The sequence below is a fragment of the Dromiciops gliroides genome, chromosome 2 (assembly GCF_019393635.1).
Source record: "Dromiciops gliroides isolate mDroGli1 chromosome 2, mDroGli1.pri, whole genome shotgun sequence".
NCBI lineage: Eukaryota > Metazoa > Chordata > Mammalia > Microbiotheria > Microbiotheriidae > Dromiciops > Dromiciops gliroides.
Window position 1 is genome coordinate 468465318 of NC_057862.1, and position 15951 is coordinate 468481268.

Consider the following 15951-nt stretch of genomic DNA (forward strand, 5'->3'; position numbering starts at 1 on the left):
TTCCCACTGCCCAGCTGGCACAGTCTACCCAACCCCTGGGGCTGCTTTCTCTTCGGGCAGCCTTCGTGAACCACACCTCCGGTTTCCCAGTCTCCCCTCCTATTTCTCATTGACACATGGTGGGAGGGAGGACGCGAGCGGGCCCCGGCTTGTGTGTGGTTTTTTTTTTTGGGGGGGGGTTCCCTCTGTGGTTCCTGACCTTGCTAGAGCCTGAACACCCCAGTTGGGAATAAGACAATTCAAGGGCGATGCCCAGAGCTGGCATCGGGACACTGGGGAAAAAGCCTCTCTTTCTGGTCATTTCCACTTCGCAAACTCACTCTGACGCCTGGAGAACCTGCAGCCGGGCGACCTCAGTGCACCAGCCTTAGAAAAAAGGGAAATCTTGGGGGCTTTGGTTTCCAGGCAAGAGCCTGGGGGTGAGCAAGAAGGGTGTGGGGTGGGAATTGGAGACGTCTCCCAGAGGCTGAGCCGGGAGAAGGGGTGGGTCCAGATTAGCATAGCCTCCTCCCTTCTCCCCCTCCTCCTCCAGCCCTTTCCTGAAAGAGGCTGGGGGGAGTGGTGGGGGAGTCTGCTGAATGGCCTCTCGCTTCCCTATTCATTTCTTCTGCTGCTGCCTCCTGCGCTCCTTGGCCGCCGCCGCCGCCATCCCTCGGTTGGTCGGTGAATGAAAGGCAGAGGCTGCTGCGGGAGGCGCTGCTTTCAGAACTGCCCTGCAGACGCTGCCGGCCCGCCCCGGAGGGACAGAACCGGAGCCGGAGATGTACGGTAAGAACCGGCCGAGCGGAGCCCGAGAGCCGGGAGTGGGAAGCTCAGCGGGCAGACCCTCCGGTTCAGCACCCCCGACCAGCCCCCAACCCCTACCAGCTGGAGTCTTAGCAAACTTCCAGCGGCCCAGAACCGCGTGGGGGGAAGTGAATGAATCACTCTTCCCCCACGAGCTAAGCCCTGAAGGAAATGGGCGAGGGCACGCTGGCCAGCCCGGAATCCTGTTTGTGTTTGTCGGTGATGCTATGTAGGGGCGCCCCTGCGGAGCTGGAGACAAAGCTAGCGAAGAGAGGGGGAAGGGGGGAACTACGGACACTTCGAGGGGCGTCTCTGGGTCCCTCTGTCGTGGGCGCGGTTGCCTATTGTTTGGAGATGCTCTAGGGGTGGGCCAGCTGAGGACCTCGTTGGCCCTGACCTCTCAGGGATAGCTACGTCTAGTTCCGTTGTCAAAGGCTGGGATTGCATGTGGAACTGGTCTCTATGGGGCAGCTTGGCGTGGTGGTTAGACCTCGGACGCCGACTTGGACCTAGGAAAACTAGGCTTCACATCGCACCTTTGACACTTACAGTTGACCCAGAATGGTGCAGTGGAAAGAATGCTGGATCTGGGGTTAAAGGATCTGGGTGCAAATTCTGCCTCGGCCACTTTTACCTACCTAGGTGACCTTGGGCAAGTTTCTTAACCTCTCTGGGCCTCAGTTTCCTCAACTATAAAATGAGGGGGTTGGACCCAGAAGGTCCTTTCTAGCTCACTCTAGTCTAGTGGAGCCTCAGTTTCCTCCTCCAAAAATGGGATTAATAGTGCTTACCTTACAGGGTGTTATAAGTACCAAATAAGGTGACATATGTAAAGCACTTTGAATCCCATGAGAGAATGTCTATAAAGCACTTTGCAAACCTTAAGGCACTATATAAATGCCAGCTATTATTAGGAAAGCTGAACAGAGAGGAAATGCCTTGTATAGGTAGTGGTGTGACTGAATTTTCAGTGTCTAGGCTGACTAAAGCAGGGCTGGGAGTTAGTTAGTGGAGACTATTATTATCACTCTGGGAAGAGGGTCATGACTGTCCCTCGCCTTACAGCCTTGGTAAGGGAAGACCAGGAAGTGGAAGCTAGGCTCTGGCAGGGGTTATGGTACTGAGGTCTGGTGAATAGACTAGTACTTGGATCTCCTTTTACTGCTGGATGGGCTTTTATCTCATTTCTCCAAAGGTTCAAGACTCTATGTCTTAAATCAACAAAGTGTTGCCGAAGCAGCACTGAATTTAGAGAGAGGACCTGGGTTCAAATCCCAGTTCTAATATTGTGACCTTGGCCAAGTCACATCTTATTCCAAGCCTCAGTTTCTTCATTTGTAAAATGAAGAGGTTTGAGAACTTCTAAGGTCCCTTCCTGATGTAATATAAATCAGCAGCTGGTAAAAGTGAGGGAGAAGCGAAGGGGAGTGTTGCCTACAGTGCTGATCTACATCACATTGCTTATTTGACCCAGCTCTTAGCCTGAGCTTCCCAAACCCTCCCCACCCCCACAACTTATGTTCAACAGCTGATTTCACACCTGCCATTGCTCTGCTTTGTAGCAGGTCCTCTGGCTTTGCTGGAGATCCTGCTTGTCAAGAAAACAAATCTCTCTGGGTTCCCGATGATGCTCTGCTAAGTAGAGGGTTGGAAGAAGGCAACGGGGTTTGGGGAAAAGAGTCCTGGACCAGAAGTACTGAGGGGTTAGAATCTCATCTTTGACACTGATGAACTATGGAACCATAGCAAATCATTTAATCTTTCTGAGCTTTGATTACCTTATCTGTAAAATGGGTGCAAGAACACAACCTACTTCATGGGATTGTTATGAAGACCAAAATGAGGGAACATATGGAAAGCCCTTTTGCAGACCTTAAAGAGCTATATTAATATTAGTTGCTGGTTTTGTTACTATTATCCTTTGGAGATCCAGGCCAGCCTAAGGACCAAATTCCTGGGAGAAAATGGGCATCAGGTATTAGGAAAATCACCTTTTGCCCAAAAGCTGCCCAGAGGAGGTTGAAATGACTCTGGGATCTTTAAGATGTGGGAGGAGAAAAAACAGTTTTATCATTCATCATTTTTATCTAGAAGTAGAAACTCAGAGCCTAGGGACTGGGTCCTTGGAGGAGGAACAAATTTCTCTTTTAATTGATCTCCAAGGTCTCACTGTCGTTTCTGCTTTCTTTCCCTCTGGGAACTGACTTTGAGTTATAAATTCGGTCGTGGACCTCAGGATGCACAGCAAGGTAGTACAATGGAAAATGTGCTAGAGTTAGAGTCAGAGTCAGAGGACCAGAGTTCAAATACTGCTGTTACTGTGTGACCTTGAACTAGTTACTTCTCATCCTTGGATCTCAGTTCCCTCATTTGTAAAATTTTGGATAAGATGGCAACTGAGATTCCTTTTGGCCTTTAACTGTATGATCCTAGGAACCAGGGAGAATATCCTGGCAACTCCTGATGACTTACAGCCCAAGATTAAGGGTCCAAATTGTCTTCGTGGAAAGAGGAGAGATGACTTAGAAGCTAACCTGGTTTTCTCCCCAGCTTTAGCATCCCTCCTTTCTTTACCTGCATTTCTGAGCTCTGACCAAATCCCAGATGGTTCCTCTCCATCATTTCCCCCACCCACCCACCCCCAGCTATTTTGGGCTTGGATGACCTAAGCTGGGCTATTTGACCTCTAACATACTAGATTTTTCTGAGCTGCTAATCAGTGAAGAGAGAGCCTGGAAGGTGAACAACAGCTGTTGTGTGGTCTAACAAGCCCAATGTTTTCTTTCAATAAGTCTCTCTCCCCTCTTCTTTCCCCTCCATCCCCTAGCTGTTCTGCAGAGTAGCCTAAAACTGCAGCTCCTTTGAGGGAGGGCATGTGACTGCAGGACACCTGCAATGTGAAAACAGCCAGGGTAAAGTCCCTTTGGAGCAGGATTGAGGGACCAGGAGAGAGGAAACCTGAATAAAGTCCCATTGCTCAGCCCAGGGAGAGGGTAACTGAGCAAGGGGAGATCAGCACCCAGGGCTCCTGGGTTTCTTTCTGCATCTTTATAGCTTAAAGCAAGGCAGAATATGAGGGTAGAAGAGGGTAGGAGAGAAGTGGGGGGAACTTAGGAGCCAAGATGTCTGAGTTCTATTTAGGGAGCTGCTACACTCTCTCATCTCCCTGCTATTAGCCTGTTTCCCCAGCTGCAAACAGAGACAATATTCATACCCAAAGATTATTTGTTAAAAGATAAGGCTAAAGAAAGGCTCGAGAAGGCCATCTTATGGCCCTCTTAATGGGGAAGGAGTCAGACTAGTAAAACTCTTACTTGCACATCATTTATGAGAGGAATGCTACGTGCATCTTGTTTGAATTTCAGATTTAGAATAGTTTTACAGAAAAGGTACCAGACTGGGGAACAAGAGAGCTGGGGTCTAATAATGATTCCACTGTTAACTGTGTGACTTTAGTTAAATTGCTTAACCAATCTGGGCCTCGGTTTCCTGTAAAAAGAGGGGCTTGGATTAGGTGATCTTTAAAGCCCCTTCTGGCTTTAAATCAAGGCTCTTTTTGATCTGAAAATGACAGGGCTGGAGTAAAATGATCTCCAAGGTCCCTTCTGCTCTGATTCATGAGATGGCGTTAATCTTATACCCAAAGTACATAGATTTCTGGTATTTTCCTTAAAAAAAAATATCATGTGATAATGTTGGCTCTTGGAGATGTGGTGATTGACAGAAAGTGGCAGTGGGGGATGGGAACGGGGTTATGCAGGTTCTGGTAGAAAATAGAATCTTAGAACTAATAGGAAGCTTAGCGATCATCTAGGCTAACCTTATTTTACAGATGAGGAAAGTGAGGCCCAGAGAAGTTGTGACTTGCCCAAGGTCAGGCAGCTGTCAGAGCCAGGTCTCCTAACTTCCTTTGGAGCATGCCACGGTGCCTCTTGGAAGAAGAGAGGTTTGTAGATTTACATCAGGAATGGCCTTTTGGGCCATGAATACATGAAGGGGTATTCTTAGCACCAGGCCATGATGAATAATGAATCACTTAGTAGAGGCAAAAGTTTTAGGGCATCTTTGCACAGAAGATGATGTGACAGTGATCTGTTGGGAAAAATTGAAAAGATACAGGATTGCCTTCCTTAAAATTCTGACCTTGAACCTATTGTTTTTTTTTACTCTCTCCTTTGGAGTCTCTTTGCACTGATTGTCTCCATGCCTAGATTACAGTACCTCCTCAGCTAAAGACCTATTTTCCACATGAACCCCCTGATTCGCCCCTGCCACCCAGTTGCTAGGACCTTCCCCACAAAATTATCTTATATTGTGTATTTATTTTCTATCTACTTGTGGGTAGCTAGGTGGCACAATGGCTAGAGCACTGGGCCTGAAATCAGGAACACGCATCTTCTTGAGTTCAAATCTGGCATCAGACACTAACTGTGTGACCCTGATCAAGTCACCTAACCCCATTTTCCTCAGTTTCTCATCTGTAAAATGAGCTGGAGAGGCAAATTCTTTGTCAAGAAAACCCCCAATGGAGTCACAAAGAGTCAGACACAACTGAAAAATAACTGAACAACTACATATAGACATGTTGATAGAGTGTAAGTCTCCTAAGGGTAGGGACCATTTTGATTATTTTGCCTTAGTATCCCCAACACCTAGGAAGCACAGTGCCTAGCAGTATGGTAGGACCTTCATAAATGCTTGCTGACTGGGAGACTTGAAAAATCCATTTACTTCAAGGCTTCAATTAACACCTGTATTCATATAACTCTCAAATCTAATAGCTTTAGCCCTGACTTCTCTTGCTCTCTAAACTCATATATCCTGGTTGCTTACAAGTACCTCAAATACCACGTGTTTAAAACCAAACTCATTATCTTTCTTCAATCTGCTCTTTCAGTGGCCTCACTACTCACCTGTGCTTAAAAACTTGGTATTAGTTTTGACTCTTCTCCCTTCTTCTCATCCTATTCAACTGCCAAGTTCTATCAACCATATCTCCACTATATTACTTTATCTCTCCTCTCTTCTCTATTCCCATTTCTCCCACCCTGATACATACTATTTTTACTTACTATCCACCAGGACCATTGCAATAACCAGACTTCATCCCACCTCCGTTGTCTCCTTTTTCTAGTGCATGCTTTATCATGCTGACAGATTAATCTTCCTTATGAATAGACCTGGGGGTGTCAGTATCATAGATATAGAGCTGGAAGGGACCTTAATAGTTTTTTTCCATTACAGGTAAAGATAGTTTTCAGCATTTTTTTTTTACTTTTTTTTTTTTAGTGAGGCAATTGGGGTTAAGTGACTTGCCCAGGGTCACACAGCTAGTAAGTGTTAAGTGTCTGAGGCCGGATTTGAACTCAGGTACTCCTGATTCCAGGGCCGGTGCTCTATCCACTGTGCCACCTAGCTGCCCCTCAGCATTTTTTTTTGGTGGGGCAATGAGGGTTAAGTGACTTGCCCAGGATCACACAGCTAATAAGTGTCAAGTGTCTGAGGTTGAATTTGAACTCAGGTCCTCCTGAATCCAGGGCCAGTGGTGCTTTATCCACTGTACCACCTAGCTATCCCCACAGCATTTATTTTTATAAGATTTTGAATATCAAATTTTTCTCCCTCCCTCCCTTCTCTCCCCCCTCCCCAAGACAGAAAGCAATCTGATATAGATTATATATGTACAATCAATCACATTGAACATTTCTACATTAGTTATGCTGTGAAAGAAGAATCAAAACAAAAGGGAAAAACCTCAGAAAAGAAAAAAAAAGTAGAAACAGTATGGTTCAATCTGCATTCAGATTCCATAGTTCTTTTTTTTTTTTCCGGATGTGGAGAGCATTTTCCATTATGAGTCCTTTAGAATTGTCTTGGATCATTGCACTGCTGAGAAGAGCCAAGTCTATCACAGTTGATCATCGTAAAATGTTGCTGTTACTGTGTATGATGTTCTCCTGGTTCTATTCACTTCACTCAGCATCAGTCCACTTAAGTCTTACCAGCAAACCTTTTTTTTTTTTTTTAGTAAGGCAATTGGGGTTAAGTGACTTGCCCAGGGTCACACAGCTAGTAAGTGTTAAGTGTCTGAGGCCAGATTTGAACTCAGGTACTCCTGACTCCAGGGCCGGTGCTCTATCCACTGTGCCACCTAGCTGCCCCAAACCCTTTTGTTTTAACAAAGAAGCCCATGACCAAGTTTTTTTCCCTCACTTTATAGGGGCATAGATTTAGAAAGGACATGAAACCAAGAGAATGTTGTATACAGTAACAGCAATAGTGTTTGAAGAATAACTGTGAACACCTAAGCTATTCTGAGTACTCCAAATACTCAAATCAACTACAAAGGACCTGTGAAGGAAGATGCTATCCATCTCCAGAGAAAGAGCTTATAAAAAGAAGTATGAGTTTACATAAATATGTATATATATATACATATATGTATGTATGTATCTCTCTACATATGTATTTATGTGTGTATGTATGTATCTATGTGAAATTGTGACCTTTGTTATGGGGCGGGAGGGAGGGAGACAGCTTGGAACATAAAATGTTACAAAAAGATAAAATTCTGCAAATAAAAAAATATACACAATGCAAAAAAAAAGTAAAAGAAAAAAAGAAAGGACCTGAGAGAACATCTAGTCCAATTTCCTTATTTTATTGTTGAAGAAACTGAGGCTCAGAAAGGTGAAGAAGGGATTTCCCCAAGGTTGTATAAGGAGAAAGTGACAGAGGTGGAATTTGAACACAGTTTCTCTGACTTTAAATCCAGGGTTTTTCTTCACTGCTCCATGGTGCCTCCCAAACGTGATTTCCCCATTTCTTTCTTGCAGATAGAATGGTGCCAGGTTCTGTCCATAATGCCCCAGACCCTCCTCTTCGCTATGACCTCTACCTGACTTCTTTTTTTGGGGGGGGGGCAAGGCAATGAGGGTTAAGTGACTTGCCCAGGGTCACACAGCTAGTAAGTGTCAAGTGTCTGAGGCCGGATTTGAACTCAGGTCTTCCTGAATCCAGGGCCGGTGCTTTATCCACTGCACCACCTAGCCGCCCCAAACCTCCCCCTGACTTGTGCCTTTGCTTCTGTCTCATTGTACATTTAGAAAGAAGCCTCTTGATGATCTCTGTGGGGGCAGCTAGGTGGTGCAGTGGATAGAGCACCGGCCCTGGAATCAGGAGTGCCTGAGTTCAAATCCGGCCTCAGACACTTAACACTTACTAGCTGTGTGACCCTGGGCAAGTCACTTAACCCCAATTGCCTCACTAAAAAAAAAAAAAAAAAAGAAAGGATGATCTCTGTGTTGTTACTCTGCTGCAGTTGCTGCTGCTATCCTTGGCTTCTACATTTGTTCACCCCTCCTTTGTTTTTGCTGACTTCTTTTGGATTCTGGGTGTCCTAAATTGTGAAGATGGCTGAAGTTTACCTTTGGTGCATAATTTCTGTTTTGCTGAGGTTTGAGAGGTTGAGGGGATCAGAGAAAATGACTAATCTTCCATCTTCTTTATCATAATTTACACTTGATGAAAAGGAGGCTCATGAAAGTTAAGTGACTGCTTAAGGTCAGAGTTGGTATGCGTCATTGGTGGGATTTGAACCCAGGTGAGAGAAACATGGAATCTGAGAATAGGAAGAAACTCCAATGCCCTTCTAGTCCAACCCATACGTGAAAACAATCCCCTGCTATGTAGTAAACCCAACGAATGGTCATCTAACCTCTACTTGAAAATCTCTAAAGATGGGGAGCCTCCCACTTCCTGAAGCAGCCTGTTTCACTTTTGGACAGCTCTAATCGTTAGGAAGTTTTTCCAGACATGGAGCTTAAATTTGGCCTCCTCTTTGTAACTTCCACCCATTTCCTGGTTCTGCCCTTTGAGATCAAACAAAAGGAAATCAAATCCCTTCTCCTCTGACTCTAGAGCCTGTGCTCTTTCTACTTTACTGCCTTCTGCTAAAACATTTTCAATGTCTTCCTGTTGCCCTTTGAGCAAAATTCAAAAGTGTTGTATGGGGGGAAGCTAGGTGGTGTAGTGGATAGAGCACTGGCCCTGGATTCAGGAAGACCTGAGTTCAAATCTGACCTCAGACACAACACTTACTAGCTGCATGAGCCTGGGCAAGTCACTTAACCCCAATTGTCTCACTTAAAAAAAAAGTGTTGTGTGGCATTCAAAGCCCTCTGTAATGTAAAGCCACCTTTCTTACCTTTTCAAATTCACCTGTTCATCCCTTCTGTGGACTCTTAGACCCAGGTAAACTCGACTACATCTCTCACCTAAACTCAGTTGTTCTTGACAGCCTCCATACCTTGGCTCATATTGTTCCCTATGGAATAGCTCTCACCTCATCTTTCTTTGCCTGTTGACTTCTTACCTATTCTTTAAAGTCAAACTCAATTGTAACTTCTTCCATAAAGCCCTCCCTATTTTCCTCTGTTGAAAGCCATCTTCTTCTGTGGATATTAGGTAGCATTATGTTGCTTCTCTGATATTCTTAATACAGTTATTTGTGCTTGTGTCTGATCCCCAAGAGACTGTAAGCATCATGCGGGCAGGTACCTGTGTCTTATCCAAACTCTGTACCTCTCTTAGGGCCTTACATAGTGCTTGCAGAAAGCTACTTTCACTTAATAATACATGTTGAATTTTTGAAGACTATACTCTTCAAGGCCCCGACATCCTATCATTATTCCACATGTACAAAACCCTTTGGGCTAGCAGTGGTACTGAATGGTATATGGAGGAAGGGGAAGGGACTGGGAAAGAGTGGAAAAACTGAACTGTTCCACTGTGTGAATCCTGGTAGAAGTAGTTAAGGGGGGTAAGAAGCTGGGGGCGTATATTGCTGTTTTGGTTCTGCTTCTCCTCTTCACCCCCCCCACCCCGCCATCACTTTATAATAATATGCTGTTGTATTCTTTGTATTTATCACTCCTTATGGTATAAAGCATCACCTTCATGTGGCACAACTGATTTAACCATTCCCCAATAATCGGGCATGTAAGTTGTTTCCAGATTTTTCTTTGCTATTACCATTATTATAGTTTTGTACAGATAGGTCCTATCTTCTTTTTGCTCAAATCCTTAAGATAGAAACCTAAAAAATGGGAGTCCTGGATCAAAGGGTAGGAATATTTTTGGAGCTTATCATGTGATTCCATATTGTTTTCTAAAATGGTTGAATCATGTCCGTTTCTCCAGATTTTTGCCAGCATTGAATTCTGTCCTCTATTACCATATTTTTTTGGGAGTGAGGCAATTGGGGTTAAATGACTTGCCCAGGGTCACACAGCTAGTAAGGTCAAATGTCTGAGGTCAAATTTGAACTCAGGTCCTCCTGAATCCAGGGCTAGTGCTCTATCACTGGGCCACCTAGCTGCCCCCTCTATTACCATATTTTGATAAGATATTTAAATAAAGTAAATCTCATTTAAACACATTTAAATAAGATATTTTGATAAGTTCGATATTACCATATTTTGCTATTTTGCTAAGTGTGAGGTGGTACCTCAAAGTTATTCTAATTACTATTACTCTGATTATTAATGGTTTTGAATACTTTTTCCACATGATTATTGATGATTTGTGATCCTTTCAAGAATTACCCATTCATATCATTTGGCTACTAATTTACTTGGGAATAGCTTTTATTACTATAGATTTGTGTCATGTCATAGATCCTTGTTACTTTTTGTGTTATATTTAATTTATTTAAAATTTTACTTGTCTATATGTCTGACCAACTAGATTATAAGATCTTAGAGGGGGGCAGCTAGATGGCACAGTGGATAGAGCACCGGCCCTGGATTCAGGAGTACCTGAGTTCAAATCCGGCCTCAGACACTTAACACTTACTAGCTGTGTGACCTTGGGCAAGTCACTTAACCCCAATTGCCCCTCAAAAAACAAAACAAAACAAAACAAAACAAAAGGATCTTAGAGGGCAGGGGCTCATACTTTTTTGAATATAGCACCTGCACTCAGCACATTGCATATAGTAGGCATTCAATAAAGATTTCTTGATTACTTGTTGATGCAGTAATGATTTGTTGGTTGATTCAGTAATGATTTGTTGATTGAGAATTCATATAATTCTGCTTCAAAATTTATTCAAATGGATTTTAACAGGGAGAAGGGGGAGATGCAAAAAACATCCTGGAACCTCCCTTCCCCATTTCTAATTTTTGAAATTCCTCTGTTTCCTCTTTTTCTTCTTTTTTTCTTTCTTTTTTTTTTTGTGGGGCAATGAGGGTAAAGTGACTCTCCCAGGGTCACACAGTTAGCAAATGTCAAGTGTCTGATGCTGGATTTGAACTCAGGTCCTCCTGAATCCAGGACCAGTGGTGCTTTATCCACTGTGCTACTTAGCTGCCCCCAATTCTTTTGTTTCTTCAAGGCCCACCTAGATGCTACCTTCTTTAAGTTTGCCCTGACTCCTAGGATGAAAGTGATTTCTTCCTCCTCAGATTTCTTATAGAACTTTGTTTTAGGTCTAGAATCTATGGGGTGCAGTGGAAAGAGGGTTAAATTAGGAAATATCTGTCTTCAAATACCAGCTCTGCTACTCACTTTCTATGGCCTTGGGCATAACTGCTGACCTCTCAGACCCTGGATTTTCTCATCTCTAAAATAAAGAGTTTGAAGTAGCTGTCTTCTCTGGTTCCTTCTAGCTTAAAATTTGTGATCTCTTCGATTGTTTCATAGTTATTTTGTTAATTGTCCACACATATAAACTGCTCAATTTTTAAAAAAGTTCCTTGAGAACAGAGTTTATGTTGTAGCTATTTTCCCATCTGTGGCACCTAATGCTTTTCACATTATAGGCAATAGGTCACTCTCTTGCTCAAATTCTCTCAGTAGCTCCTTATTGCCTGTGGGGTGAAACACAAATTCCTCAACTTCGCAATTATGGCTCTCTGGAAGTGTACCAGGAGCCACATTACAAAGCTTTATTTCATACTATTCCCCTTTGTGAACTCTGTGCCTCAGCCACATTTGACTGCTGGACATTCCTCAAATTGGATATTCTTATCTCCCACCTCTTCCCACTTTCACAAAGTAGTTTTCCTTCTCCTTTGCCTCTCAGGGGTCCTCGTCTCTTCCTTCCAGGATCAGCTCAAGGTCCATTTTCTCCATGAAACCTTCTTCAATCCTTCCCTCTTTCCACATGTTACAACTATGTCCCTCTGCATTTTTTGGTACTTTTTGTGCACATGTTGTTTCTTTCCAGTAGAATGTAAACTACTTGAGGGCAGGGACTTCTGAATTCCTTGTATAGAATAGTCATCATTTGTTGAATTGAACTGATTGACTGGGAAAAGAGTAGTGGTAAAAAGCAGATTGAAATGATATAGTGTGAATTTATGATGTGATAAGTCAGCATGGTTCTATAGCTTTCTTTCCCCCACCAGTGTTGTACAGTTTGCACGTAGGAGCAGAGAAAGAAGTTTCTAGGAGCAATCCAGGTTTCTAGGGATCAGTAGATGTAGTGGAAAGTGAAATACCTGAGGATACCTCTGTGCTCTCAGTGAGTGCCTTTCTGAAGAGGCTGTGACTGTGAAGTCCCTCTCGGCAGGAATTCCAGCGTAGCCAGAAGCAAGTTGAGGGACTGGGAAACAACGAAGTGATTGCAAAGCCCAGGGGTGATGAGGTGATTCTGTGGGAGAGGATCAAGGGAAGGAGAATGAAGGAAGAAGGGAAACTCCAAGTTGAAGGTGAAGCAAATATATGATGTGACAAGTGTAAAGGTTTAGAAAAAAGGGGGGGATTTGCCCTTGGTGATACAGTAATGGATCTGAGCTGAAAGCGAGCCAAGAGGCCATTGAATCCAACCTCTTCATTTTCTGGATGAGGATACTGAGGCACCAAGGTGATGTGACTTACCAAAGGTCACATAGATAAGGAGCAGGGTTCAGATTTGAACTCAGGTCTTTCGATTCCAAATCTAACTCTTTTCCCTCTGAACTGTGCTGCAGCATTCCACAAGGAACAGGGGAAGGATGGAGTAAGTGGGGAACAAAGGAGAATATCATAGGATAGGGCAAGGCTAGGCTTACTAGTGGTAAGGCATCTATGCCTATTATGTCTGGTTTGGATAATAAAATATAAAAAAGGAAGCTTCCTGAGAGCAGGGTCTCTTACCTTTATGTCTTTGTAGCCCCAATGCCTACCACGAAACAATTAATTACCACAATGCATAGCACATAACAGGTGCTGCTTAGTTCAGTATCTGGCATACACTAAGCACTTAATAAATGCTTATTGACTGACTGGTACACATTTTTTTTACTTAAATTGGATTCATTTGTACGTCTTGGGGAATATGTTTGGGCTGGACCCAAGAGGAAGCTGGTCTTCACAGAGAATTTCTGGTGGAGATGAGACATCTTTAGCAAACCTCAACCTTGGGTTAGATATAATTAAGCATAAATATCGGTAACCTCCACAAAACCTTTCTCAAAAGTGGCCCACAGCTCCCTGAAGAATCTACATGAAAGCTTTCATCTAACTCGTTTGTCTTTATGCCTGTTTTTTTCCTTAAGCACTAGCATTAAAAATAAATAACAAAACTTTCGTATTTGATTTTAGTGTTCATTTTTGCTTAACCTAGCAACCAGCATAGCAACAGTGTTGCTTTCTACTATTTTTCAGTGCAGATGCACAGTGTTTCAGGTGCTTTGTGGGTTAAATTGACTGTTGTGAGTTAGCCTGGAAGCACAGCCACCATTTATAACATCGTGGCTGCTGGAAGATGCATTCTGTGTTCCAAGCAACTAATTGAATTGGAGACGCCTGTATAGCTTCATTTCAAGCCCTGGTTGTATTTGTTTAAATGTTTTAAAGTGCTCAGAAAGAAAATAATCTAGCCCTTTTAAATAACAGGAAGAAAATATGGAAATGAGAATGGTAAATGGATAATCTTTTAATATTAGAGGTAAGATGGAAATAGATATAGGTCTTCAAAGGATAGGGAGCTGAGTAAAGGAAGAAAAGTAAGGTGGAGAATAATCTCCTGATTGGGAAAAGATCCTAAATTGGTTTTATCAAGTCCTGGGGAGTCAGTCTGTGGCATGGTTCTGCTCCTCTCTTGTCTTTGCCTTGAATTGAAAAAATAAAGGAATCAGAAAAGATTTTTACTCAGATTTGGCGGGGAGCAGGAGGATGTGACACACAAAACTTTGACTAATAGAATAAGATGTATATGGGGGAAAGGCTTTTTTCTGTAAGGAGTCTGGAGGGTAGCTAGGTGGTGCAGTGAATAGAGCAATGGGCTTGGAATCAGGAAAAATCATCTTCATGAGTTCAAATCTGGTCTCACATACTTACTAGCAGTGTGACCCTCAGCAAGTCACTTAACCCTGTTTGCATCAGTTCCTCGCCTGTAAAATGAGCTGGAGGAGGAAATGGCAAACCACTTTGCCAAGACAACCTCAAATGGGGTTACAAAGAGTCAGACACAACCAAAGTGACTGAACAACAATAAAAAAGAGCCTTGACATCAAGCGGTTCTAAGACTTTCAGGTACCAGCCCCAGTATATGCAACTTAAAAGACTTTTGTCTCTAAGAAAAGACTTAGTTAACTAAGGGGTTTTTTTTCTGCTTTTGCCTGGAAGATAAAAACTTGCCAATTAAATTATAATTGATGAGAACTGAAAATTTGTAATATTATGATTGTCTATGCCCAGCTTTTATAGTTCTTTAAATTTTGTTCCAAGTTGCATGTCCCTTTGTTTAGAATTAAGAGTTAGGTTAGTTGCTATCTTCTGTATGTTAGTAAGAATACTGACAAGGTAAGACACCTATTCAGCAGAGAAGCATCTCCAATGACTGGGCAGATGAAAGAACTCAAAATCATGCCATGTTAAAAGATCTGGGGGCAGCTAGATGGCGCAGTGGATAAGGCACCAGCCCTGGATTCAGGAGTACCTGAGTTCAAAATCCAGCCTCTGACACTTAACACTTACTAGCTGTGTGACCCTGGGCAAGTCACTTAACCCCAACTGCCTCACCAAAAAAAACAACAAACAAACAAACAAAAAAGATCTGGGCATGTTTTAGCCTATAAAGACTGGTGGCATTGGTGAGGGGAGGGATATAAGATCTTTCTTCATCTGGAAAAGAGATTGAATTTTTTTTGTTAGTCCTTCATGTGAGAACTTAAAATAATGGGTATAAATTGTAAAGAGGAAAAGTTCAATCCATTGTGAGGAAATCTTCCCACTACTAGATCAATCCAAAAGCAGATTGGAGTATCAAATTACCAAGTCTTCAAATGGTTTTGTTTTTCAGTCATGTCTGACTCTCCGTGACCCTACTAGGGGTTTTTTTTGGCAAAGATACTGGAGGGGGTTGTGATTTCCCTCTCCAGCTCGTTTGATAGAACAGAAATTGAGGTAAGCAGTGCTAAGTGACTCGCCCAGGATCACACAGCTACTAAGTGTCTGAGCCCAGATTCAAACTCAAGAAGATGAGTCTTCCAGCACTCTATCCACTATGCCACCTGTCTTCCCCTTCAAATGTTACCTACATGATTATAGAGCCAGCTAGAACACTTTAGAGGGCATCTTAGTCTAATCACTTCCATTTACAAATTATAAAGCGAAGATCCAGGGAAGTAAGTAATAAGTTAAAAAATGGAAAAAGAGGGATTTGGACTTATGTCTTCTAACTCAGGGCAGCGAGTTGGCACAGAGGATAGGGTAGTAGGCTTACCTCACGAGTTCAAATCTATCCTCAGATACTTACTAGCTGTATGGCTCTGGACAAGTCACTTAAAACTATTTGCCTCTGTTTCATCATATGTAAAATGAACTGGAGAAGGAAATGACAAACCACGCCAGTATCTTTGCTAAGAAAATCCCAAATGGTATCACAAAGAGATGGACATGACTGGAAAAATGACAGAACAACTTCTAACTCAAGCCAATATTTTGCCCACTGTACCACCTATTACTGTGTATGTTCATGAGGGGATTCCTGTTTAGATATGGAATCTAAGGTCACTTCCGACTCTCAGATTCCAACTTTGTGTGATGGAAATGCATGTAATTTTCTCCTCCCCAGTTACTTGTTCATAGGAAGTCCAGTGTAAGCAGGCACAACTACTTCAATTGCAGACATGGTGCCTAAAAAAATCAAAACAAGTTTTGAAGGCGTAGCCCTAT

The 15951-nt window shown here is 42.9% G+C and overlaps 1 protein-coding gene across 2 annotated transcripts in view; it reads left to right on the forward strand.

Annotated features, from left to right (window-relative positions):
* The first annotated feature begins 449 nt into the window (after positions 1-449).
* Positions 450-15951, forward strand: part of EFR3B (EFR3 homolog B) — a 130535-nt gene continuing 115033 nt past the window's right edge. The window contains exon 1 of one of the 2 annotated variants that reach the window (XM_043983694.1): positions 450-768. In XM_043983694.1, the coding sequence (XP_043839629.1) occupies positions 762-768 (7 nt within the window). In that variant the 5' untranslated portion in view covers positions 450-761. The remainder of the gene's footprint in view (positions 769-15951) is intronic. The other variant, XM_043983693.1, reaches the window with a different exon arrangement.